Source organism: Porites lutea, chromosome 6 (genome assembly GCF_958299795.1).
Source record: "Porites lutea chromosome 6, jaPorLute2.1, whole genome shotgun sequence".
In the NCBI taxonomy this organism is placed as follows: Eukaryota; Metazoa; Cnidaria; class Anthozoa; order Scleractinia; family Poritidae; genus Porites; species Porites lutea.
This window is the reverse complement of record NC_133206.1, coordinates 32,027,524-32,052,544: the sequence shown is the minus strand read 5'-3', so window position 1 is coordinate 32,052,544 and position 25,021 is coordinate 32,027,524. Positions and strand designations below refer to the sequence as shown.

At 39.4% G+C, this 25,021-nt stretch overlaps 1 protein-coding gene across 1 annotated transcript; it reads left to right on the top strand.

Annotated features, from left to right (window-relative positions):
* Positions 1 to 86: 86 nt before the first annotated feature.
* On the top strand, positions 87 to 23,354 carry LOC140942187 (uncharacterized). The gene is made up of 6 exons (XM_073391152.1): positions 87 to 181; positions 4,459 to 4,587; positions 6,335 to 6,469; positions 10,649 to 10,702; positions 23,150 to 23,209; positions 23,293 to 23,354. The coding sequence occupies exons 2-6, from the start codon at positions 4,497 to 4,499 to the stop codon at positions 23,352 to 23,354; spliced, it is 402 nt and encodes a 133-aa protein (XP_073247253.1). The 5' UTR covers positions 87 to 181; positions 4,459 to 4,496.
* Positions 23,355 to 25,021: the final 1,667 nt, after the last annotated feature.

Below are 25,021 nucleotides of genomic sequence, written 5' to 3'. Positions count from 1 at the left end.
TCAATATAAAAAAGAGCATCCGTTTCCTCCTTCCCATCACCCCTCGCGCACTCTTCGGTCACGCTTCTCGCGTCCGCCGCGTGCGATCCAAACTTCTGCTTCGTCGGCATTTATACCGTATGGTCATGCGTTTTGATTGCTTAAAATCAAGTTCATGATGTAGAATGGGTGAAAGCTATTGGTAAGTTTGATAAGTATTATCACCCCATGATTTCGGCAGCCACACATGCAGCGACTGCACATGAATCAAACAGTCTCTGATCTTCTATGAAGCTAAATACGTAATGGCGACTGCGTAGAAAAAGGTTGTGCCGATGTAAGTGAAATTTTAAGGTTCATACATCGACTTCTGGCTTCTTTCACTGCGTAAGACGAAACAGAAGTCACACATCACAACGACGTTACTGATATCGTTGTCCAGTGTGACGCGTGGCTGAAAAAATGGAAAGGACCCTTTCGGTTTGGTACGACCGGAATATTCGGGACCAGCTTTGAAGGTGGTCCACTGTGACCGGTCTGGTCATTTCGGTCGGTCGGACCGAAATGTCCCTTTCCATTTGCCAAAATTGTTGTCCCCAGTACCGCTCTTTTCTATCCTGCTTACAAGACCAAGTAGTTTACAATGGAAAGTGAAGTGCTGTGAGTAAAGCATGACATCTCAAATAGTTTGAATCAGTTGCAATTTTTTTCGATTTTTGATATTTGCCATTAACAGTGTCAAATAACTGACGCAACATGACATGTAGGTGAAAAAAAAGTGTGTGTAATCAAGCTACAATTGTATAAAAGTCTGTGAGAATCAGCGTATTATTTGTCTGAAACCTGTCGACGATATTTAACTAAAGCAATTTATCAGTTAAGCTGAAATGAATACAACAAAGCCTGGCTGAATACAAATTGGCTAAAACACTGAATCTATTTACCGTACAGTTCCAGGAATTGCTTCGAATCGTTCGAATATTCTGAGAAACGTATCGCTTCAATTCACAAGAATTTTTTACCTTCACTTGCATTCATAGGCCTTCTACACGAAATAGGATTCCTCCGCCTTTAGTTTTCCACTGCCCCTTTTCGACAGTCGAGTGCTCTTTAGGATATAAACAGTATGTACTTTTCTCTTTAAGAACGTAATTATGAGTGTGCTGCGAAGCCACAACAAAAAAATGCGCGGTGGCTTGGGTGGGGTCTGTGCAACCGGAATGTACCATTCCATTGAGCACGTGAAGTTTCCGAAATTTCAAACTGGAATTTTTGTTGAATGGAAAGCGCCCTTTGACTAAAATGTCCCAAAAACCTGGAGACTGGCACCTCAAATCTGGAGATTTCCAAAATTTATGTCCAATATAATAAAACCAAAAAGGTATTAGTTGTCTTTGTTAATGGTTGCACTCTCTTGTTGCTCTTTTGGCAGCAAAGAGAAGATTCTGTTTTACTATCCACGGGTCGATAGGACGGTGAGTAGCCAAGTGTATCACTATGCTATAAGGCTTCCCCCCAGACCTTAGCGAACCTATATTTTACGGGAAAAAAGACGGTTTCTGCTAAATTACGCGATTAGACGGATGCGGTTGACGCTTTACAAGCTTGCATCAGGGACATAAGAACCTTGATGGTCCAAGACAAACTTCCGCTGAATGATCCTAAGACCGAGTTTCTTATTATAGGTACACGCGCACAGTTAAATAAGGTTACGATAAGTGACTTGCAAGTCGGTGGGGTAAAGGTTTCTGCTGTTTACTCTGTTAGAAGTCTGGGTGCTTGGTTTGATGCAAACATGAATATGACCACACATATTAACAGCATATGTCAGGATATTTATTACCATCTACATGACATCCGGCGTATTAGAAAGTATTTATCATATGACAATAGGAAGTCCATTGTACAGGCTATTATAATGTCACGATTAGACTATTGTAACGGTCTATTATATGGTATGCCCGCTGTTCATCTTGGTAAACTGCAATGCCTGCAGAACTCGGCAGCTCAGCTGGTATGTACTGTATCTAGGTATGATCCTATCACACCATCCCTGATCAACCTGCACTGGCTTCCGGTTACCCACAGCATAGAATTCAAGATAGCAATGCTAGTTCACAAATGTATCTACGGCATCGCACCACAATATCTTTTAGACTTGATAAAAATCAAAGAGAGCTCGCGGTATCAGTTGAGATCATACTGGGGCATACTCCTAATGGACAATACCTATAGAACAAAAAAGACACTTGGGGATAGGGTGTTTCAAAATGCTGCGCCCAGAGTATGGAACCGACTCCCTCTAGAAATTAGACAATGTCAATCATTGAACATTTTTAAAGTTTTACTAAAGACACACCTTTTTAAATTAGCTTTTTATTAGTTCTTTTATTAACTCATATTTTACTTTTATTGTTTTCGGAAAATTGTAAATTATTATTATTATTATCATTATTTGGTTTAGCCATTTATTACTTTAAGATTTTAGTGTTGTAATGCGCATTCGATCATATCTTTATCGCATGCTAGACTGCGCAATATAAGAAATAAACATTATTATTATTATTATTCCTACCGGAATTGTCTGGCAATTTTACGATTTTATGATTCACCGTGAGATTGTGAGACCTTGAGTTGACTGCCCAAACCGTGTGTCTTATGGGTGACGCTCAAACGGTGAAAGCTGGAAAGTCTGTAATATAGTTGTTTATTATGGCAACCGCCACCGTTCATCAACAAACGTAAAATGAAATGTTAGACCTAACATGTTAAAATGAAACACACTCAAATACCCTTTATTAAGCTGCCCGTGATGAAAAAAATGGAGGCTGCCTCATCTGTGCAGCAAAAAGACAAAATGGCGGACAGAACTCCCTGGCCCCAGTTGTTCAAAAGGTGTCAGTGGATAATACAATTACTTTTCATAAAAATGATCCATTGGATAGCAATTTGTCCAGTGGATAGTGCTATTCAACTTTTGAACAACCAGGCTCAGAAGTTTTTGCATGTCCCATTCCTCCTGCAATGAGGCCGATTTTTGCGGGGAGGGGTCGGGTCATTTCAGGTCGTCTGGCGAACAGATTTGGAAGTTATTATTGTGTGGAGTTATTGGCCGTATATCTACACCAAATGATTATCTAAACACAGTATTTGATGATGTTGTTAGCCTGTGCAGGAGCTGCAGAAAGAATTATGCCCTTCCCCAGTCGGTAAGGGATAGGCTTAAACTTGTTGCAATTTTCTCCCTGTGATGCATGTGAAATATCGCCCCGTTAAATAAAAACATATTCACTTGGATAGTCAGAAGGGCTTTAAATGCAATAATCAACAGAAATAAAACTGAAACTTTATTTGCTAAATGCGAGTTTTAGGAAACAGAATTTTACTTTTAAAAAAGGTATTAAAAACATCAAAATTGATCCTGTCACATTTTTAGTGTAGAACAATGCTAATTTTTGGATTTTCCAGTTAGATCAGATTAGTCACGTTAGTACTGTCATATTATATTTGGGGAGCAGGGGAATGGCATTGAGTTGTTTAAATGTCCCAGTCAAAAGAAATGCCAATGGTTTCTTGCCTCAAGAGACTATCTCTATCACATTCCATGGGTTAGAAGTAGCAATGCACTATACACTTAAGCTGGTAAGAGGTGCAATTATAAATTCTTCCCAAAATAATAAACCACCGATTGTTATATTTGTTGACGACAATGTTAAGGCTAGGACAATATAGCAGCCCGAGACAATATGGTCAATATTCTCCTGTTGGCAATGTTGCAGATGCAGCATTGTGGATCTGTCTCATCCTTATGTGCAGTTCATCATCTCACCATGAAAATTGCCCAAATTATAGAGAATTTCAAAAAAATATTATTAATGATGTGATGGTGGTATGCTTTTGTGGGGTTGTGGAGAGAGTTTGGTCTTTTGCAGCGATAATCATATGATGTTTTGGCCTTGAGAGCTTTCATAACAACATCAGCATTTTTAATTTGTGAAGAGCACTTCTCATACAGTGTTTTTTCCTCCCATCTGGTTTGTATTTGTTTCAGGCCCTAATACTTCACATCTGTCTTGATTCTCTTTGCATACATGTACAAATGCCACTGCTTTATCACCTACAGGTGGCAATTATTGTTCTTTGAGATCTAATTGTCTCTTGAATTTTATTATTATGATTGGTATGATTATGATTATGATTGTTATTTTGATGATGGTGATGATGATTATTATTATAAGAGCATGGTCCCCCAAAAGAGACCTGCCAAAGTGATTACCCTGTGAACAAAGGCTGTTTGATCCCCATAGATAAGTGGACTTATGGTCCAGGAAGATTTAGGGGCCTCTACTTGCAGGGTACAAAATGATTGGCCCTCCCACAATGCAGATCTAAAGTTCACATGTCTAGTCCAGTGAAATTAGCATTCAGCTAAAACTCATACATCTACTGGTACATTCTAAAGCAATTTCTTTTTTACAGTGATGATTGTTGTAAATTAGGTTATGTGATGATGAAAGATGTCTGACAGAACCAGAAGAACCGCATGGAAGGGAATTAAAAAGAATCTACAGAAGCCATTTGTCAGGAAACGGAAAAATGCATTTCAAGGTAAAAAACTAATGATTACCGCATTAATCAGTATAGAAACCTATAAGTCAACAGTACTGCTAAAAGATGCTTGCCTCATTTCAGAGACTTGTTTGCCAGCTGGCTTGCAATAATGCCGAGAAGGTGGGGTGGTGGATACTGCCATATATGGGCTAGATAAAGGTATCATATGTGCCACTGTGAAGGGTGTCATGGTTTTTAAGCAGTTTTAAGTGTGGGATAGGGTATAGCAATCAGAGAGTTTGGGTCTAGAACGAGGTATCACTTTCCAGGAAACTGATCATTTGGTTGAAGCTTTTAGACTAGAATTAGACTAGACTAGGTAAACCGGGAATTGGCACTCAAATAAATGAAATCCTCAAATTTAAATTTACGACAGCAACTTTAGGATAACGAGAAATGTTTGGGAGTTTAGTGTAGTATAGGGTACTACATGTAGCTAAATTTAGGTGAACTGAGGTCTTGTATAGGCTGAAAAATGAGGGCTCCAGGGTCCCATGCAGGGGCACTTTTCCATCCAAAAGTTCCCCCTGGCAAAAACATAACGTGAGGGGACGTAGGGTAATAAACAATTAACAAATAAAGGAGGCTTGACTGTGCTCTGTTCTGTTGTAAAGCAGCTAGAGCACGAAAAAAGTGTAGGAGGAAACACGAGACGTAGTTAAACGTTTCTCCTTACTTTTTGAGTAGGGTACTTGTTTTGTCTTTAAATGTGTAAAGAGAGATGTAAACAGCATTATAAACACATGATTTTATGTCTACAGCAGCTTGATAGAGGATTTTTTTACTTAAAATGTCATAACTAAGAAAAGTGGTGAAGTAAACAAGCCTCAAATGAGAATGTTGAGACACATTAGATGACATGTTATTGACGTAAATTACAAATAACATTGGGCCCAGGATCGTACCTTGGGGAACCCTTGACATTACACAAGGCCAGGATGAGTGGGTGCCTCGAACAACAATGCGTTTTTTGCGTTCTGTAAAAAAGCTTCTAATCCAACGCAGTAATGAACCGTCGATCCCGTGACATTTTAATTTGAGCAACAGCCGTTCGTGAGGCACAAAGTCAAACGCTTTTGACAAATCTAAAAATATAACATCAGTGGGTCTTGATTTTTGTCTTGATGATGCCCAGTCATCGAAACAACACAGTAACTGAGTTAGAGTTGATTTTCCTTCAAGAAAACCCAATTGGTCTGGGTTGAAGACGTTTAGGGCTTGCCAGAACTGAAGTTAATTATAACAATCTTCTCGCTAACTTTACATGCAGTTGAGGTGAGCAAGATTTAACGATAGATCTGCAGAAGGTTAGCATTTACAGCAGCTATAGCTTTTTTTGTACATCTGAAACATAACATCACGTGAGATCTCGCGTTATAACTCAAGACCTCGACTTGTAGTGCGAGATTAAAGATCCCTAATCATCCAGGATCTATAGTCATAATGCGAGTTCTCGAGTTATAAGACAAGATCTGGCATTATAAGTCAAGATCTAGTCTCATAACTCGAGTTCTCCGCTTAAAATGCGAGATCTCGACTTATAACTCGAGACCTCAAGTTTTCCATCGAGATCCCGTCTAATAGCACGAGATCTCGTGTTATGGCTCGAGGCATTATGAGTAAAGATCTTAGATCTCTCACTTTAAGTCGAGATCTTGAGTTTTGACGCGAGATCTCACGTTATAACTTGAGATAGGAAGTTCTCGACTTATGAAAAATATCATACAATGTATGACCCTTACAGCCTCCCGGCAGCCGGCCAGCATGTCAGAAGATCCGACTCGGAGGAGTATGATTCCAGTCGTTATTGGCAACAACGCCAGAGAGGATGTGTATCATGAAAGTCGGACAGAGGTGCAGACACAAAACACCGGTTCAGGTTTGTTTTAACTTTTGTTTAGCCCATTTCAAATAGCTCTCGTGATTCTGCTGTCCAAAGGAACAAAACATTTGCTCAAAACTTTCATGCCCGGCCAGAGTTTTTGGGTATTCGGGTATTCGGGTATTCGGGGTCTTTTTTATCTAGGTATACGGTACGTTGGTGTCTCAATATGGGTATAAAGTATTTTGTTTTCCTAAATGTTTGGTGTTTGGTATGCTCACCAGAACTTTGTCAGGGGCTAGAAAGGGGGGAATAGAAAAAGCTCGTGACCTACTGTGCTAAAACTTACACTGTATCTGGTTGTAATCCGTCAGTATACTGTCAAATTATTCCTTTGTTTCAAGGCAATTTCAGGTATTCGGTAACAAACAATTTTACAGTTTTTAGGTATATTGGTATCTTATGAAGAAAAAATCGGGTACAGTGGTATCCCACTACCCCCCACCCCTGGCCGGGCCTGAAATTGGCAGTGCAGCTAAACTGCTAGAATATTCTGAAAAACGTCTATAAATGTCCATAAATCACTCCTAAAACAAAACGAGATGAAATGAAACCTTTCCAGAATTTAGGGAAAGAACAAAAATTGCTTTCTACAAAAGCAAGACTGGTGGTATTGGTCGTCCTTATTTCGCCGGTCGGCCAAGAATTGCACTTTCTCGTTGGTAGAAAATTTGAGATTCTTTTGGCAGCTGCAAATTTAACACTGAATGTGATTGGAGCACAGGGAGCCCTCACAGTCTGTTTGAGTCACCAGTGTTTGTAATGTCATAGCATACAACAGTCTGATGTCACTTGACCGATCAAACCGTCATGCGATCCTGTTACAAACCTGGTAAAATATTATCCAATGCCTGGCTTTCTGAGCGAGCAAGGCACATAGTGCCAAGTAGCTTGCGAACCCATAGAGAGCAGAGGAGTTATTTGTGTCCTTGCTTGCAGTTAAATCTTTCAGCTAATAGCCCGATTCGCCTTTGTTTACTGTAGAATCGAATGTAAACTTGTCTTGACCGATCAAACCATCATGCAATCCTGTTCTAACCGAAATGTCTGAAGCTTTTGGCTGAATGGAAAGTGCCTTAATCTTCGGCCAATCAGAGCAGACCTGTGTCAGACGTTATTGTGTCTTCACCAATCAGAAATACTACCAGATTCTGGCTTTCTTACACGTGTCATTGGTCTGGTAAAAAAACGTTTCATGCACTCCTTCCCACAAAAGACACAATGTGTAGTTCCAGAAAATATCCATACCTCCCCCCCCCCCCCCACGGAGGGCACTTTTGCTTTAGACCCCCCACTCCCTTAGAATTTCCATTCCAGGGCGTCATCATCATCATCATCATCATCAATCTTTATTTATACACAAAATCGTATCATTTTACATGGTCTTCCTAGGAATCGTGTTTAAAACTAGACTAAAATACTAAGACTAAAAGACTAAGGAACTATTGACTATAATGTTAAAAATACAAAAACTTACATTATGGATAATAAGAGTTACAATGGGTCATGGTGTATTAGAAAAATCTTTCCCATGGCGTGCTTGTCAAACCCCCCCGCCCCCTGGAATTTGCGTAATTTTTCAACTTGGGTAGGCATTCCCTGGAAAAGATATTTACGTCAAGAATAATGCCGCACTATACTATTGATATGTGAAAATTAATAATTAACTTTCACATGTAAATAGTATAGTGCAACATTAGTGAAACAGTTATTGTTTCTGCGATAAAGTGACAAAAATCCTATAATTCATGTAATTATCTAAATTTTGCCGAATAAAGGTCTTTCTTAGTTAATAATTAAGGTAAGTCAATGAAACATGGAGGCGATGCATTAAAGAAATGAGAACCAGTTAAATTCAAACTGAACATCGAGTGGACTTCAATTTCTTCCTTTCAGTAAAAAATATATTAGAAGAAGGCTTAGAACACGACCTCACTGCGGTGAATACCACAATATATTGTGTAACACAGCAACAGGTTAGATAATGAGAGAGAGCAGGTATCGCACACAGTCCTTTCGGCTCCGAAGGTTACGCTTTACCGCACGCACGGGAACAATAGAATTGCCCTTACCATCATTCTTAGCGCCTGTTTACATGGAGGTGGAAGACCCCATATAGGTGAAGTAACGTGTGGCAGGTCACCTCACCTATCATGTAAAGGTGATCAAATTAAAATGAGGGATTATATGAACAGGCGGGTTACCCCACGAAAGCGGGAGCAGGCTACCTCACCAGCCTGGGGTCCCCCACCTCCTTTTAAACAAGCCCTTAGGCCGATGCCCATAAAGCTTTCTGGCTATAAGCCAGTAAGCTCAAAAACGTGGTGAACATGGTGCGTCATTTCAATCATCGTCGAAAATAATCCGCATGCTCATCACGAGACTCATTTGCATACAATGAAACTCGTCACGATTCTTATCCCCAGTTTCCACGGTCTCCGCTAGGAACACCTGGGACTAGGGCTTTCCACAAGTTGCTGGAGATTTCTCAAGAAGTTTCCCGTAATTTCTCAAAAAGTTGCTTAAACGTTGCTAAACAAAAAAGTCGAAAGATGCTTTTTGTGACGAACGTTGCTCAAAAGATTTAAAAAAAGAAACAAAACCTTTTGTTTACCCTCCTCCTTTATTTGATCTGAAGCAAAAATATGCAAATTGTATAAAACAAAATAAAGAATTTCTAAACATTATGGTACAATTTTAGGGCGTTGCTAAATAACTTTGTCCTCAATTGAAACCAAACAAGTTATGAGTAAAGACTATGCATCAATATCAGGAGCCCATGGCCTCATAGTCATGAGCTCCTGTCAATATCAAAATTAATCTTGTAAAAATTCTAGTATGAGCCAATAAAATTGTTGAATGACCTTCTTCACCGGAGACAGGCTTCGTCCGCCATGTTAAGTTTTCTTTTAAAAACTGCTGACCTAGCAGCCCGGCTGCATGCATCTTTCACCCATGATCTGCCCCAGGGAGGAAGATCTGGCTCCTTTTTAAGAAAGGCCCATTTAAGCACTAAAGGCGGTTCCGATATCTCAGAATTACTGAAAAAGGAGAGAAATTGCCCAGAAAGCAAAAAGTTGCTGGAAACGAAAAAAGTTGGTCCAAATACCAGAAGTTGCTAAAAAGTTGCCGAGCAACTTGTGGAAAGCCCTACCTGGGATTATGACTCCCTTTTTGGGAAAGACACACGAAACAAAAAAGAAATAAAGAAAAGAAAAGAAACACCGGCCTGCATTTTTAGAGTGTCGCTCTACTAAAGCAAGCTCGTCGACTAATAAGCTTTTTTTCTTCTCTGAAAAGCGACAAAATATATTTTGTCATCTAAGCCTCTTGAATGACGTGTCCAACCATCCTTTGAGGTACAGAATCTGGACTCTAACTACGTACTTTACACCACCATGTTAGTCAAGAGAGACAATACTATAGACTACATGTAATCATATTATTGCCACCTGACTTGGCATTTCTGTAGTGCTACCGACAAAAGAAAGGTTGAACGGGTCCAAGAAAGAGCACTACGCGCAGTTTTCCTAGATAAGCAATCAAGCTACCAAACATTGCTGGACAAAAGTAACCTAACGACTCTTCAAAACAGAAGACTGCAAGACATTGCTATCCTTATGTATAAGGTGAAACACAAACTATGCCCCATCAAAATATCCGAGCTGTTTCACGCGCATTGCTCACCCTACAACTTGAGGACGGCAGAGTTCGCCATTCCCAGATTTAGGACCAATAAATATGGTAAACACTCGCTCACCTACCTGGGACCAAAGTTGTGGAATAAGCTACCAAGCGAAATCAGAACTCTCCCATCATTATTTAGTTTCAAAAATTGTATTCGTAAATTTGATCTAGGTGTAATGATAGACGACGACAATTGCTCTAATTGCATCCTTTGTAATTCTTAATCTTTTTAAATCAATTATTTCATTAGTTGATAGTTAGTAGGTTTTTAACTATATTATATTGTTAGGTAACTATATTATATTGTTAGGTGTCCCCAATTAGTAGAGGGGTTCTTAACCCCATCGGCTAGACATTCCAAGACACATTAATAAAGTTTTTATGTTATTTATTATGTTATTATATTAGCTCGGAATGGTACGATCCCAGATAAGACCATTTGTTGGCCAACTGGATTCATTAAAACAGCCAACTATTTGTATCTTACAGATGACTTTGATGAAGCCTTCGTATCACCTTATGTTAACCTACGCTATCCTAAAGGTAATGTATAATATATAAAACTTTCTAAATATAGTAGACCTTGGTATGGACAATATTTTGGGAGCGCCCCTTTTGGTTAACAGATTTTAGCAAAAACAAGATAGATGTTGATGGCTTTGTGCACTCCCGGGAGATGACATATTGTTGATGTGTGATGATTGTTTGTTCTCTCAACTGCGGTGATCATACAGCCCTTAGTTGATAGGGAAAAAGGGTTATGGAAGCCGGAAGTCGTTAAAGATGAAACCAACTGTGCTGTAGGGGCTCTCTTACCTTAGACAAGTGGTCCTTTGTCCTTTGTGCTTTTTCACCAATTTTGACTTGATAAAACTAATGCGACGTTCCTCTTAATCAATAAAAACAATAAAAACAATAGGCGGACAACTAATGGATATTTGGGAAGCGCTTTAGCGCGCTCTTAAAACTGTTCAGGCTCGGCCCAGCCTCAACAATAGACCCTGTTGGACTATTCCAGTTCCGCACGCTCCTGGTAGGAAAAGAATATTTACAGGAATTGCACTTTGCTGGCTTAACATATAGCTTATACGGGTGGTTTGCGCGGGTTGAATTGTACTTGTTAAATTCAAAAAGATCGTCAAAGTTTAGTTTGTTTATGCCAAAAACGATCTTGCACCATTCAACAGAGGAAACAAAAAATCTACTTGTTTCGAGTGTAGGCCACTTCAGTTTCCTTAAACGATCTTCGTTTTTCATCTCCCCACGTTTTTGCCCGAGAGCAGGCCGAGAGGCTATTCACTAAACTTTTCCGCTAGCACATTCTTAGACAAACATGGACTCCAGACCGGAGCAGCGTATTCAAGAACAGGGCGCACAAGAGATTTGTATAACGGAGAACGCACCGGGATTCGACGAGTCTATCGTTCTGTGAACCAAACCCAATAATTTGTTAGCTTTATTAACGGTCACATTAACGTGTTCGCTCCAGGATAAATCCGCAGAAACCTTCATGTCCAAATTCTTGACGCACTTTACAGTTTTAAGGCTCGTATCCAATGAGTACGCAGTTAGGGAGAAGTCACGTTTGTGCGTTATATTTATGTAATTCTTTAAAACGCAGTTGCCATTTAGACGTGCCTGGTAAATAAACGTTTCATGCACTCCTTCCCACAAAAGACACAATGTGTAGTTCCAGAAAAAATCCATACCTCTCCCCCCCCCTCAAACGGAGGGCACTTTTGCTTTAGACCCCCCACTCCCTTGGAATTTCCACTCCAGGGAGTTCTTGTCAGACCCGCCACCCGGGAATTTGCGTAATTTTTCAACTTGGGTAGGCATTCCCTGGAAAAGATATTTACGTCAAGAATAATGTCGCACTATACTATTTATGTGTGAAAATTAATAATTAACTTTCACATGTAAATAGTATAGTGCAACATTACTGAAACAATTATTGTTTCTGCGATAAAGAGACAAATATCCTATAATTCATGTAATTATCTAAATTTTGCCTTGTAAAGGTCTTTCTTAGTTAACAATTAAGGTAAGTCAATGAAACATGGAGGCGATGCATTAAAGAAATGAGAACCAGTTAAATTCAAACTGAACATCGAGTGGACTTTAATTTCATCCTTTCAGTAAAAAATATATTAGAAGAAGGCTTAGAACACGACCTCACTGCGGTGAATACCACACTATATTGTGTAACACAGCAACAGGTTAGATAATGGGAGATAGCAGGTATCGAACACAGTCCCTTCGGCTCCGAAGGTTACGCTTCACCACACGCACGGAAAGAATAGAATTGACCTTACCATCATTCTTAGGAGCTGTTTACATGGAGGTGTGGGACCCCATATAGGTGAAGAAACGTGTGGCAGGTCACCTCACCTATCATGTAAAGGTGATCAAATTAAAATGAGGGATTATATGGACAGGCGGGTTACCCCACGAAAGCGGGAGCGGGCTACCTCACCAGCCTGGGGTCCCCCACCTCCTTTTAAACAGGCCCTTAGGCCGATGCCCATAAAGGTTTCTGGCTATAAGCCAGTAAGCTCAAAAACGTGGTGAACATGGTGCGTCATTTCAATCATCGCCGAAAATAAACCGCATGCTCATCACGAGACTCATTTGCATACAATGAAACTCGTCATGATTCTTATCCCCAGTTTCCACGGTCTCCGCTAGGAACGCCTGGGACTAGGGCTTTCCACAAGTTGCTGGAGATTTCTCAAGAAGTTTCCCGTAATTTCTCAAAAAGTTGCTTAAACGTTGTTAAACAAAAAAGTCAAAAGATGCTTTTTGTGACGAACGATGCTCAAAAGATTTAAAAAAAAAAAAACAAAACCTTTTGTTTACCCTCCTCCTTTATTTGATGTGAAGCAAAAATATGCAAATTGTATAAAACAAAATAAAGAATTTCTAAACATTATGGTACAATTTTAGGGCGTTGCTAAATAACTTTGTCCTCAATTGAAACCAAACAAGTTATGAGTAAAGACTATGCATCAATATCAGGAGCCCATGGCCTCATAGTCATGAGCTCCTGTCAATATCAAAATTAATCTTGTAAAAATTCTAGTATGAGCCAATAAAATTGTTGAATGACCTTCTTCACCGGAGACAGGCTTCGTCCGCCATGTTAAGTTTTCTTTTAAAAACTGCTGACCTAGCAGCTCGGCTGCATGCATCTTTCACCCATGATCTGCCCCAGGGAGGAAGATCTGGCTCCTTTTTAAGAAAGGCAAATTTAAGCAGTAAAGGCGGTTCCGATATCTCAATTACTAGAAAAGGAGATTGCTCAGAAAGCAAAAAGTTGCTGGAAACGAAAAAAGTTGCTCCAAATACCAGAAGTTGCTAAAAAGTTGCCGAGCAACTTGTGGAAAGCCCTACCTGGGATTATGACTCCCTTTTTGGGAAAGACACACGAAACAAAAAAGAAATAAAGAAAAGAAAAGAAACACCGGCCTGCATTTTTAGAGTGTCGCTCTACTAAAGCAAGCTCGTCGACTAATAAGCTTTTTTTCTTCTCTGAAAAGCGACAAAATATATTTTGTCATCTAAGCCTCTTGAATGACGTGTCCAACCATCCTTTGAGGTACAGAATCTGGACTCTAACTACGTACTTTACACCACCATGTTAGTCAAGAGAGACAATAGGGCCATTTATACGAGGAAAAATAAGACGCGTCTTAAATAAGACGCGAACTTTCCGTATAAACGGCACATTTCGTCTAAAATAAGACGCGGCTTAGCTAAGACTAGTCTTATTAGATAAGACATGCTCGTATAAATGGTACAGTTCGCGTCTTATTTAAGACGCGTCTTATGTAAGACGTGTCTTATTTTTCCTCGTATAAATGGCCCTAATACTATGGACTACATGTAATCATATTAGCTCGGAATGGTACGATCCCAGATAAGACCAGTTGTTGGCCAACTGGATTCATTAAAACAGCAGATTTCTTCGATGAAGAAGTCTTCGTATCACCTTTTTATGAAACACATGAAAACCCGGTGTACTATCCTGAAGGTAATATATGATATATGAAACTCTCTTAATATAGTAGACCTTGGTATGGACAATATTTTGGGAGCGCCCCTTTTGGTTCGTAGATTTTAGCAAAAACAAGATAGATGTTGATGGCTTTGTGCACTCCCGGGAGATGACATATTGTTGATGTGTGATGATTGTTTGTTCTCTCAACTGCGGTGATCATACAGCCCTTAGTTGATAGGGAAAAAGGGTTATGGAAGCCGGAAGTCTGTAAAGATGAAACCAGCTGTGCTGTAGGGGCTCTCTGACCTTACTACCACCGCGGTCAAACGTCTAAATCGTTATTTTTGTTTTTTATTGCTGGGATTTCATTTACCAGTTAGAGAAAAATGGGCAAAGATGTATAAATCAGTTAGTCAACATAACTATCGTTCCATTTTTCTCAAACTTTTGAGCTTTTTTCGCTGAAAACGCTTCGCGCTAAAAGAGAATCATGTTTGAAAATGGCGCCGATAATAACGTCAGCATCGGTTTTCAATCACTTAGAACTTTTTTAGTAAACTTTTAAAAAGTTTAGTAAACTAACAGGATGTTGGTAATACCCTAAACTTTCGATAGTGAAAGTAGCAACCTTAACTTTGAAGTATTTCGCTTAACTTTTGCAAATTTCACTCGTTTGACCGCTGTGAAGACCTTACTACGCAAGCGGTCCTTTGTCCTTTGTCCTTTTTCACCAATTTTGACTTGACAAAACTAAAGCGACGTTCCTCTTAATCAATAAAAACAATAAAAACAATAGGCGGACAACTAATGGATATTTAGGAAGCGCTTTAGCGCGCTCTTAAAACTGTTCAGGCTCGGCCCAGCCTCAACAAAGCACAAAGTCAAACGCTTTTGACAAATCTAAAAGTATAACATCAGTGGGTCTTGATTTTTGTCTTGATGATGCCCAGTCATCGAAACAACACAGTAACTGAGTTAGAGTTGATTTTCCTTCAAGAAAACCCAATTGGTTTGGGTTGAAGACGTTTAGGGCTTGCCAGAACTGAAGTTAATTATAACAATCTTCTCGCTAACTTTACATGCAGTTGAGGTGAGCAAGATTTAACGATAGATCTGCAGAAGGTTAGCATTTACAGCAGCTATAGCTTTTTTTGTACATCTGAAACATAACATCACGTGAGATCTCGCGTTATAACTCAAGACCTCGACTTGTAGTGCGAGATTAAAGATCCCTAATCATCCAGGATCTATAGTCATAATGCGAGTTCTCGAGTTATAAGACAAGATCTGGCATTATAAGTCGAGATCTAGTCTCATAACTCGAGTTCTCCACTTAAAATGCGAGATCTCGACTTATAACTCGAGACCTCAAGTTTTCCATCGAGATCCCGTCTAATAGCACGAGATCTCGTGTTATGGCTCGAGGCATTATGAGTAAAGATCTTAGATCTCTCACTTTAAGTCGAGATCTTGAGTTTTGACGCGAGATCTCACGTTATAACTCGAGTTAGGAAGTTCTCGACTTAAGAAAAATATCATACCAGGTATGGCCCTTACAGCCTCCCGGCAGCCGGCCAGCATGTCAGAAGATCCGACTCGGAGGAGTATGATTCCAGTCGTTATTGGCAACAACGCCAGAGAGGATGTGTATCATGAAAGTCGGACAGAGGTGCAGACACAAAACACCGGTTCAGGTTTGTTTTAACTTTTGTTTAGCCCATTTCAAATAGCTCTCGTGATTCTGCTGTCCAAAGGAACAAAACATTTGCTCAAAACTTTCATGCCCGGCCAGAGTTTTTGGGTATTCGGGTATTCGGGTCTTCGGGGTCTTTTTTATCTAGGTATACGGTACGTTGGTGTCTCAATATGGGTATAAAGTATTTTGTTTTCCTAAATGTTTGGTGTTTGGTATGCTCACCAGAACTTTGTCAGGGGCTAGAAAGGGGGGAATAGAAAAAGTTTGTGACCTACTGTGCTAAAACTTACACTGTATCTGGTTGTAATCCGTCAGTATACTGTCAAATTATTCCTTTGTTTCAAGGCAATTTCAGGTATTCGGTAACAAACAATTTTACAGTTTTTAGGTATATTGGTATCTTATGAAGAAAAAATCGGGTACAGTGGTATCCCACTACCCCCCACCCCCGGCCGGGCCTGAAATTGGCAGTGCAGCTAAACTGCTAGAATATTCTGAAAAACGTCTATAAATGTCCATAAATCACTCCTAAAACAAAGCGAGATGAAATGAAACCTTTCCAGAATTTAGGGAAAGAACAAAAATTGCTTTCTACAAAAGCAAGACTGGTGGTATTGGTCGTCCTTATTTCGGCGGTCGGCCAAGAATTGCACTTTCTCGTTGGTAGAAAATTTGAGATTCTTTTGGCAGCTGTAAATTTAACACTGAATGTGATTGAAGCACAGGGAGCCCTCACAGTCTGTTTGAGTCACCAGTGTTTGTAATGTCATAGCATACAACAGTCTAATGTCACTTGACCGATCAAACCGTCATGCGATCCTGTTACAAACCTGGTAAAATATTATCCAATGCCTGGCTTTCTGAGCGAGGCACATAGTGCCAAGTAGCTTGCGAACCCATAGAGAGCAGAGGAGTTGTTTTTGTCCTTGCTTGCAGTTAAATCTTTCAGCTAATAGCCCGATTCGCCTTTGTTTACTGTAGAATCGAATGTAAACTTGTCTTGACCGATCAAACCACCATGCAATCCTGTTCTAACCGAAATGTCTGAAGCTTTTGGCTGAATGGAAAGTGCCTTAATCTTCAGCCAATCAGAGCAGACCTGTGTCAGACGTTATTGTGTCTTCACCAATCAGAAATACTACCAGATTCTGGCTTTCTTACACGTGTCATTGGTCTGGTAAATAAACGTTTCATGCACTCCTTCCCACAAAAGACACAATGTGTAGTTCCAGAAAATATCCATACCCCCCCCCCCCCCCCCCCGCACGGAGGGCACTTTTGCTTTAGACCCCCCACTCCCTTGGAATTTCCATTCCAGGGCGTGCTTTTCAGACCCTCCCGCCTCCTGGAATTTGCGTAATTTTTCAACTTGGGTAGGCGTTCCCTGGAAAAGATATTTACGTCAAGAATAATGCCGCACTATACTATTGATATGTGAAAATTAATAATTAACTTTCACATGTAAATAATATAGTGCAACATTAGTGAAACAGTTATTGTTTCTGCGATAAAGTGACAAAAATCCTATAATTCATATAATTATCTAAATTTTGCCGAGTAAAGGTCTTTCTTAGTTAATAATTAAGGTAAGTCAATGAAACATGGAGGCGATGCATTAAAGAAATGAGAACCAGTTAAATTCAAACTGAACATCGAGTGGACTTTAATTTCTTCCTTTCAGTAAAAAATATATTAGAAGAAGGCTTAGAACACGACCTCACTGCGGTGAATACCACAATATATTGTGTGACACAGCAACAGGTTAGATAATGAGAGATAGCAGGTATCGCACACAGTCCCTTCGGCTCCGAAGGTTACGCTTTACCGCACGCACGGGAACAATAGAATTGACCTTACCATCATTCTTAGCGCCTGTTTACATGGAGGTGGAAGACCCCATATAGGTGAAGTAACGTGTGGCAGGTCACCTCACCTATCATGTAAAGGTGATCAAATTAAAATGAGGGATTATATGGACAGGCGGGTTACCCTACGAAAGCGACAGCGGGCTACCTCACCAGCCCGGGGTCCCCCACTTCCATTTAAACAGGCACTTAGGCCGATGCCCATAAAGGTTTCTGGCTATAAGCCAGTAAGCTCAAAAACGTGGTGAACATGGCGCGTCATTTCAATTATCGTCGAAAATAAACCGCATGCTCATCACGAGACTCATTTGCGTACAATGAAACTCGTCAGGATTCTTACCCCCAGTTTCCACGGTCTCCGCTAGGAACGCATGGGACTAGGGCTTTCCACAAGTTGCTGGAGATTTCTCAAGAAGTTTCCCGTGATTTTTCAAAAAGTTGCTTAAAAGTTGCTAAACAAAAAAGGCACAAGATGCTTTTTATGACGAACGTTGCTCCAAAAATTGAAAAAACAAAACAAAACCTTTTTTTACCCTCCCTCCTTATACAATTTCAGTGGGGCGTTGCTAAAAACCTTGGCCTCAATTAAAAACAAAAAATTTATGAGTTTTAAAAGACTACGCATCAATATCAGGAGCCCATGGCCTCATAGTCATGAGCTTCTGTCAATATCAAAATTAATCTTGTAAGAATTCTAGTATGAGCCAATAAAATTGTTGAATGACCTTCTTCACCGGAGACAGGCTTCGTCTGCCATGTTAAGTTTTCTTTTAAAAACCGCTGACCTAGCAGCTCGGCTGCATGCATCTTTCACCCATGATCTGCCCCAGGGAGGAGGATCTGGCTCCTTTTTAAGAAAGGCCAATTTGAGCACTAAAGGCGGTTCCGATATCTCAGAATTACTGGAAAAGGAGAGAAATTGCTCAGAAAGCAAAAAGTTGCTCGAAACGAAAAAAGTTGCTCCAAATACCAGAAGTTGCGAAAAAGTTGCCGAGCAACTTGTGGAAAGCCCTACCTGGGATTATGACTCCCTTTTTGGGAAGGACACACGAAACAAAAAACAAGTAAAGAAAAGAAAAGAAACACCGGCCTCCATTTTTAGAGTGTCGCTCTACTAAAGCAAGCTCGTCGACTTATCAGCTTTTCTTCTTCTCTGAAAAGCGACAAAAAATATTTTGTCATCTAAGCCTCTTGAATGACGTGTCCAACCATCCTTTGAGCTACAGAATCTGGACTCTAACTACGTACTTTACACCACCATGTTAGTCAAGAGAGACAATACTATAGACTACATGTAATCATATTAGCTCGGAATGGTACGATCCCAGATAAGACCAGTTGTTGGCCAACTGGATTCATTAAAACAACCAACTATTTGTATCTTACAGAAAGAGTCCTTGTACCATGGTATCCATCAGTAAAAGTAAACCCGATGGACCATTCTGCAGGTAATATATGATATATAAAACTTTCTTAGTATAGTAGACCTTGGTATGAACAATATCTTGGGAGCGCCTCTTTTGGTTAACAGATTTTAGTAATAGCAAGATAGATGTTGATGGCTTTGTGCACTCCCGGGAGAGTGATGTGTGAAGATTGTTTGTTCTCTCAACGGCGGTGATCATACAGCCCGTAGTTGATAGAGAAAAAGGGTTATAAATGCCGAACGTCTTTAAAGATGAAACCAACTGTGCTGCATGGGCTCTCTGACGTTAGAGAAACAGTCCACTGTCTTTTTTTCACCAATTTTGACTTGATAAAACTAATGCGACGTTCCTCTTGGTCAATAAGTTCAAACTGACATGAATCTTGCTACTGAGGGCGCAGTCAAGTCCAAAGAAAGTAACAAAAAGAAATAACAAAGAAGTGTGACGGGCTTCATAACTATAGCGCTTTCCGTTCCCAGGACCCTTTTTCTTCCTTCCTCGTGAAAGAACTATAACCGAACTATGTTCTTCCTAAATACACTTGAAAAATCCCTGTTCTGGCTTTTCAGTATGAGTCACTGTGTAACCCTGCAATTAGTCTGCGATGTAACCTGATAAAATCACCTCAATGCATCAAACAACATCACAAAAATATTTTACAGATTTTCTGGTGAAAGATCGTAAGAAATGTTTTTGTCATGTTTAGTTGAGGCCTCAAATGTAATAAATGTCCCTAAATGTAATAAAGGTCCGTAGTGTAATAACTTTTGGCCCTGGATGATGTAATAAATTTCATGACTGAAACACAGAATGGTCTGATGCGATAACTTCAATAAGTCAGGCGATTCACTTTCGATACCTACTTTTTCAAAAACTGTAAAGAAAGGTACTAGGTATAATAACTTTTCATATGATTTGACGGTGTTTGGATTTTTTGGGTCATTACAGGCAAAAGGGCAAGGATGTATCCAGGGAATCCCAAATACAATGTATCTCAGGCAGTTTTACTCTATTTTACCTTTCTTTTGAGACACCACTCAACAGCAACTTTGGCGCAGATCCCAGGATGAAGATCTTTTGAATCTCCGTCACAGTATTTCTCTCTGATACTTTATTGATGTTTTCTACCATCCCCTTCTTTACTGCACCGTCGACCACAGGGATCACTACGGTTTTTATATGGCACATTTTCTGTATTTCTAGTTCTAGGTCTTTGTACTTGCTTTTCTTTTCGATTTCCTCCAGTGCGATGTTTCTATGTGATGGAACAGTCATATGAATCAGTTTGCAGGTGGAATTCACTGAATCTTTTGTTATTATTATTATTATTATTATTATTATTATTATTATTATTGTTATGAGCTCTGTTTTGGTTTCAGAGAAATTTGACCAATATCATCCTGATCATTTATGATTTTGTTGTTGGCTGCTTTTCGTTTAATGATAACAGAGAACACATGTCGCATAGAAAGTGAATCTCTCGTCTAATGACGATATCGTAACTACGTTTGGGCCCAAAAGTTATTACACTGGGGACCTTTATTTCATTTAGTACCAAAAGTTATTCCCTTTAGGGCCAAAAGTTATTACACTGAAGATTTTTATTACATTTAGGACCAAAAGTTATTACACTGGGGACCTTTACTACATTTAGGGACGTTTATCAGGGGCACCCAACGACTGTTTTCTGTAAAATATCTGTTCGGAGAGGCAAATGCTGCCTAGAAATTTCTATTGCTTGAGGACGGTTAAACATTTCTAGATGACTGTTCCATTCATGTACAATTTTGGAAGCTTATCTAATCATTTCCCTACGATTTTCTGAAGTTTAATTCTTTACATTTCACTGCCCAGGTTAGGCTATTTTCGTACAAAAAGGAAGCCTAACATTTTCGGATTCCAAAATGTGATGGAGAGAGGAATCAGAAAAATTCTCACTTTCGTAATACGTTATTATGATTGCATCTAAAATTTTTAGCAAACTTATACTGAAGCCCTTGTAATTTCGAAAAGACTCAAGTTCCCCTAGGATGACCAAACAGGCACAAATTTTATAGCGTCCCTTAGAATGCATTTCTAGAGATCTTAAAAGTAGTACTCTGGATAGCCTAAAAAACGATTCCAATGTATTTAGGAGGAAACCGTGGTTGGGTGCCCCTGCATTTATTACATTTGAGGCCTCGACCTCCTGTTTTAGCGATTTAGTCAGTTGCAGAAGTTAAAAAGTGATCCAGTGCTCTTTTGTGGGTATGTAGAAAGGGTATCATTTGTAGATGGAAGGTATACGAAACGGTTACATTTTCTGTCGAATATGGTATAAAGAAGGAAAAGGAGCAGACTAGTCTCGTTGTGTAATGACTGGTAAATTGCACGTGCATTGTAGCACATAAGGTTGGTTGGGCGGCCACAGGCAAAGTTAAAACTTCTACAGAAATTCTCGAATTGAGTTTGGCCAGATTAATTTGTTGGGTATTTCTGCCCATTCGTAATTGCTTTATGTGTTGATTGAGTTCTACCAGTAATGAATATTTTTTTAATCGTTTGTAGCATTATGTGAAAGTCACAATGTGTGAAAATACAAACACGAATCTGTCGCTTTTATTATGTAAACATTCAATTAAAATGTCACAAATTTGCATAAATTCAAAACATTTCATCTTTATTGTGGTAACATGGTAATTTTGCTACGACATTTGCCTGCTTAATCTTGTGCAGAAATTACGATAGTCCCAGAACCGGCCATTCCTCACGAAAGCAAACTAAAATAACTGAGCATATTAAAATATCCCTAAGAACGATCAATATCAAATAACAACGCTTTATAAAACAGAGAATGGGAGATAACAGATATCGAACACAGTCATTTCGGCTCCGAAGGTTACGCTTTACCGCACGTACGGGAACCATAAAGCTTTCTAGCTATAAGCCAGTATGAAATATGCCCGTCACGAGAGCCATTTGCATACAATGAAACTCGTCACGATTCTTACCCGCAGTTTCCACGGTCTCCGCTAAGAACGCTTGGGACTAGGGCTTTGCGCAAGTTGCTCGAGATTTCTCAAAAAGTTTCCCGTAATTTCTCAAAAAGTTGCTTTTTGTGACGAACTTTGCTCAAAAGATTAAAAAAAAAAACCTTTTTTTATGCAAATTGTATTAAACCAAATGAAGAATTCCTAAGCATAATTGTACAATTTTGGGGCGTTGCTAAATAACTTTGTCCTCAATTAAAACCAAAAAATATGTGAGTAAAGACTACGCATCAATATCAGGAGCCCATGGCCTCATAGTCATGAGTTCCTGTCAATATCAAAAGTAATCTTGTAAAAATTCTAGTATGAACCAATAAAATTGTTGAATGACCTTCTTCACCTGAGACAAGCTGCGTCCGCCATTTTAAATTTTCTTTTAAAAACCGCTGACCTAGCAGCCCGGCTGCATGCATGTTTCGCCCATGATCTGCCCCAGGGAGAAGGATCTGACTCCTTTTTAAGAAAGGCCAATTTAAGCACTAAAGGCGGTTCCGATATCTCAGAATTACTGGAAAACGAGAGAAATTCCTCAGAAAGCAAAACGTTGCTCGAAATACCAGAACTTGCTAAAAAGTTGCCGAGCAACTTGTGGAAAGCCCTACCTGGGACTATGACTCCGTTTTTGGGAAAGACACAGGAAAAAATAAACAAACAAAGAAAAGAAAAGAAACACCGGCCTCCATTTTTAGAGTCTCACTCTGCTAAAGCAGTCTCGTCGACTAATAAGCTTTTCTTCTTCTCTGAGAAGCGACAAAAAATATTTTGTCATCTAAGCCTCTTAAATGACGTGTCCAACCATCCTTTGAGCTACAGAATCTGGACTCTAACTACGTACTTTACACCACCATGTTAGTCAAGAGAGAATACTATAGACTACATGTAATCATATTAGCTCGGAATGGTACGATCCCAGATAAGACCAGTTGTTGGCCAACTGGATTCATTAAAACAGCCAACTATTTGTATCTTACAGAAAGAGTCCTTGTACCATGGTATCCATCAGTAAAAGAAAACCCGATGGACCATCCTGCAGGTAATATATGATATATAAAACTTTCTTAGTATAGTAGACCTTGGTATGAACAATATCTTGGGAGCGCCTCTTTTGGTTAACAGATTTTAGTAATAGCAAGATAGATGTTGATGGCTTTGTGCACTCCCGGGAGAGTGATGTGTGAAGATTGTTTGTTCTCTCAACGGCGGTGATCATACAGCCCGTAGTTGATAGAGAAAAAGGGTTATAAATGCCGAACGTCTTTAAAGATGAAACCAACTGTGCTGCATGGGCTCTCTGACGTTAGAGAAACAGTCCACTGTCTTTTTTTCACCAATTTTGACTTGATAAAACTAATGCGACGTTCCTCTTGGTCAATAAGTTCAAACTGACATGAATCTTGCTACTGAGGGCGCAGTCAAGTCCAAAGAAAGTAACAAAAAGAAATAACAAAGAAGTGTGACGGGCTTCATAACTATAGCGCTTTCCGTTCCCAGGACCCTTTTTCTTCCTTCCTCGTGAAAGAACTATAACCGAACTATGTTCTTCCTAAATACACTTGAAAAATCCCTGTTCTGGCTTTTCAGTATGAGTCACTGTGTAACCCTGCAATTAGTCTGCGATGTAACCTGATAAAATCACCTCAATGCATCAAACAACATCACAAAAATATTTTACAGATTTTCTGGTGAAAGATCGTAAGAAATGTTTTTGTCATGTTTAGTTGAGGCCTCAAATGTAATAAATGTCCCTAAATGTAATAAAGGTCCGTAGTGTAATAACTTTTGGCCCTGGATGATGTAATAAATTTCATGACTGAAACACAGAATGGTCTGATGCGATAACTTCAATAAGTCAGGCGATTCACTTTCGATACCTACTTTTTCAAAAACTGTAAAGAAAGGTACTAGGTATAATAACTTTTTATATGATTTGACGGTGTTTGGATTTTTTGGGTCATGGATGTATCCATGGAATCCCAAATACAATGTATCTCAGGCAGTTTTACTTTATTTTACCTTTCTTTTGTGACACCACTCAACAGCAACTTCATAACAGAGCTCCACGATATAAAAAATATATGCTTTTTCTTCAAAAAGTGCTTAATAGCAAATTACTCAAAAAGCGAAAACTTTGTACATAGTATTGTACTCTAAAAAAACTCTTAGACAGGCAATGACCAAAGATATCTCACTTCAGTACAGCCGCCCGCTCCCAAATAATAGCTATTATTATTATTATTATTGTCTCTTCTATCACGGTCTTTACTGCTGTTCTTTTTGTGCGTCAGCCGGGCGCAAACCTTGCACCTGGAGCATCAGTCACTCAAGTCAATCTTTCTTTTCATACACTAAGCACCTTTCTGTGGATTGGCGCAGATCCCAGCATGCAGATCTTTTGAATCTCTGTCACAGTAGCTGTCTCTGATACTTTCTTGATGTTTTCTACCATCTTCTTTTTTACTGTACCAAGTGCACCAACGACCACAGGGATAAATACAGTTTTCATATGCCACATTCTCTGTACTTCTAGTTCTAGGTCTTTGTACTTGCTTTTCTTTTCGATTTCCTTCAGTGCGATGTTTCTATCTGATGAAAAACTCATATGAATCAGTTTGCAAGTGGAATTCACTGAATCTTATATTATTATTAATAATGTTGTTGTTTCTGTTGTTATTATTATTACTATTATTATTATTCAGGGCTCTGTTCTGGTTTCAGAGAAATTTGAACAATATCATCCTGATCGTTTATGATTTTGTTGTTGGCGGCTTTTCTTTAAATGATAACAGAGAACGCATTGTCGCATAGAAAGTGAATTTCTTGGCTAATGATGTTATCGTAATTACGT

Coding starts and splice junctions, on each gene's coding strand:
- LOC140942187 (XM_073391152.1), top strand. CDS start 4,497: ATGTCTGACAGAACCAGAAGAACCGCATGGAAGGGAATTAAAAAGAAT. Junction 4,588..6,334: donor ACGGAAAAATGCATTTCAAG/GTAAAAAACTAA, acceptor TGACCCTTACAG/CCTCCCGGCAGCCGGCCAGC. Junction 23,210..23,292: donor CCCGATGGACCATCCTGCAG/GTAATATATGAT, acceptor TTTGGTTAACAG/ATTTTAGTAATAGCAAGATA.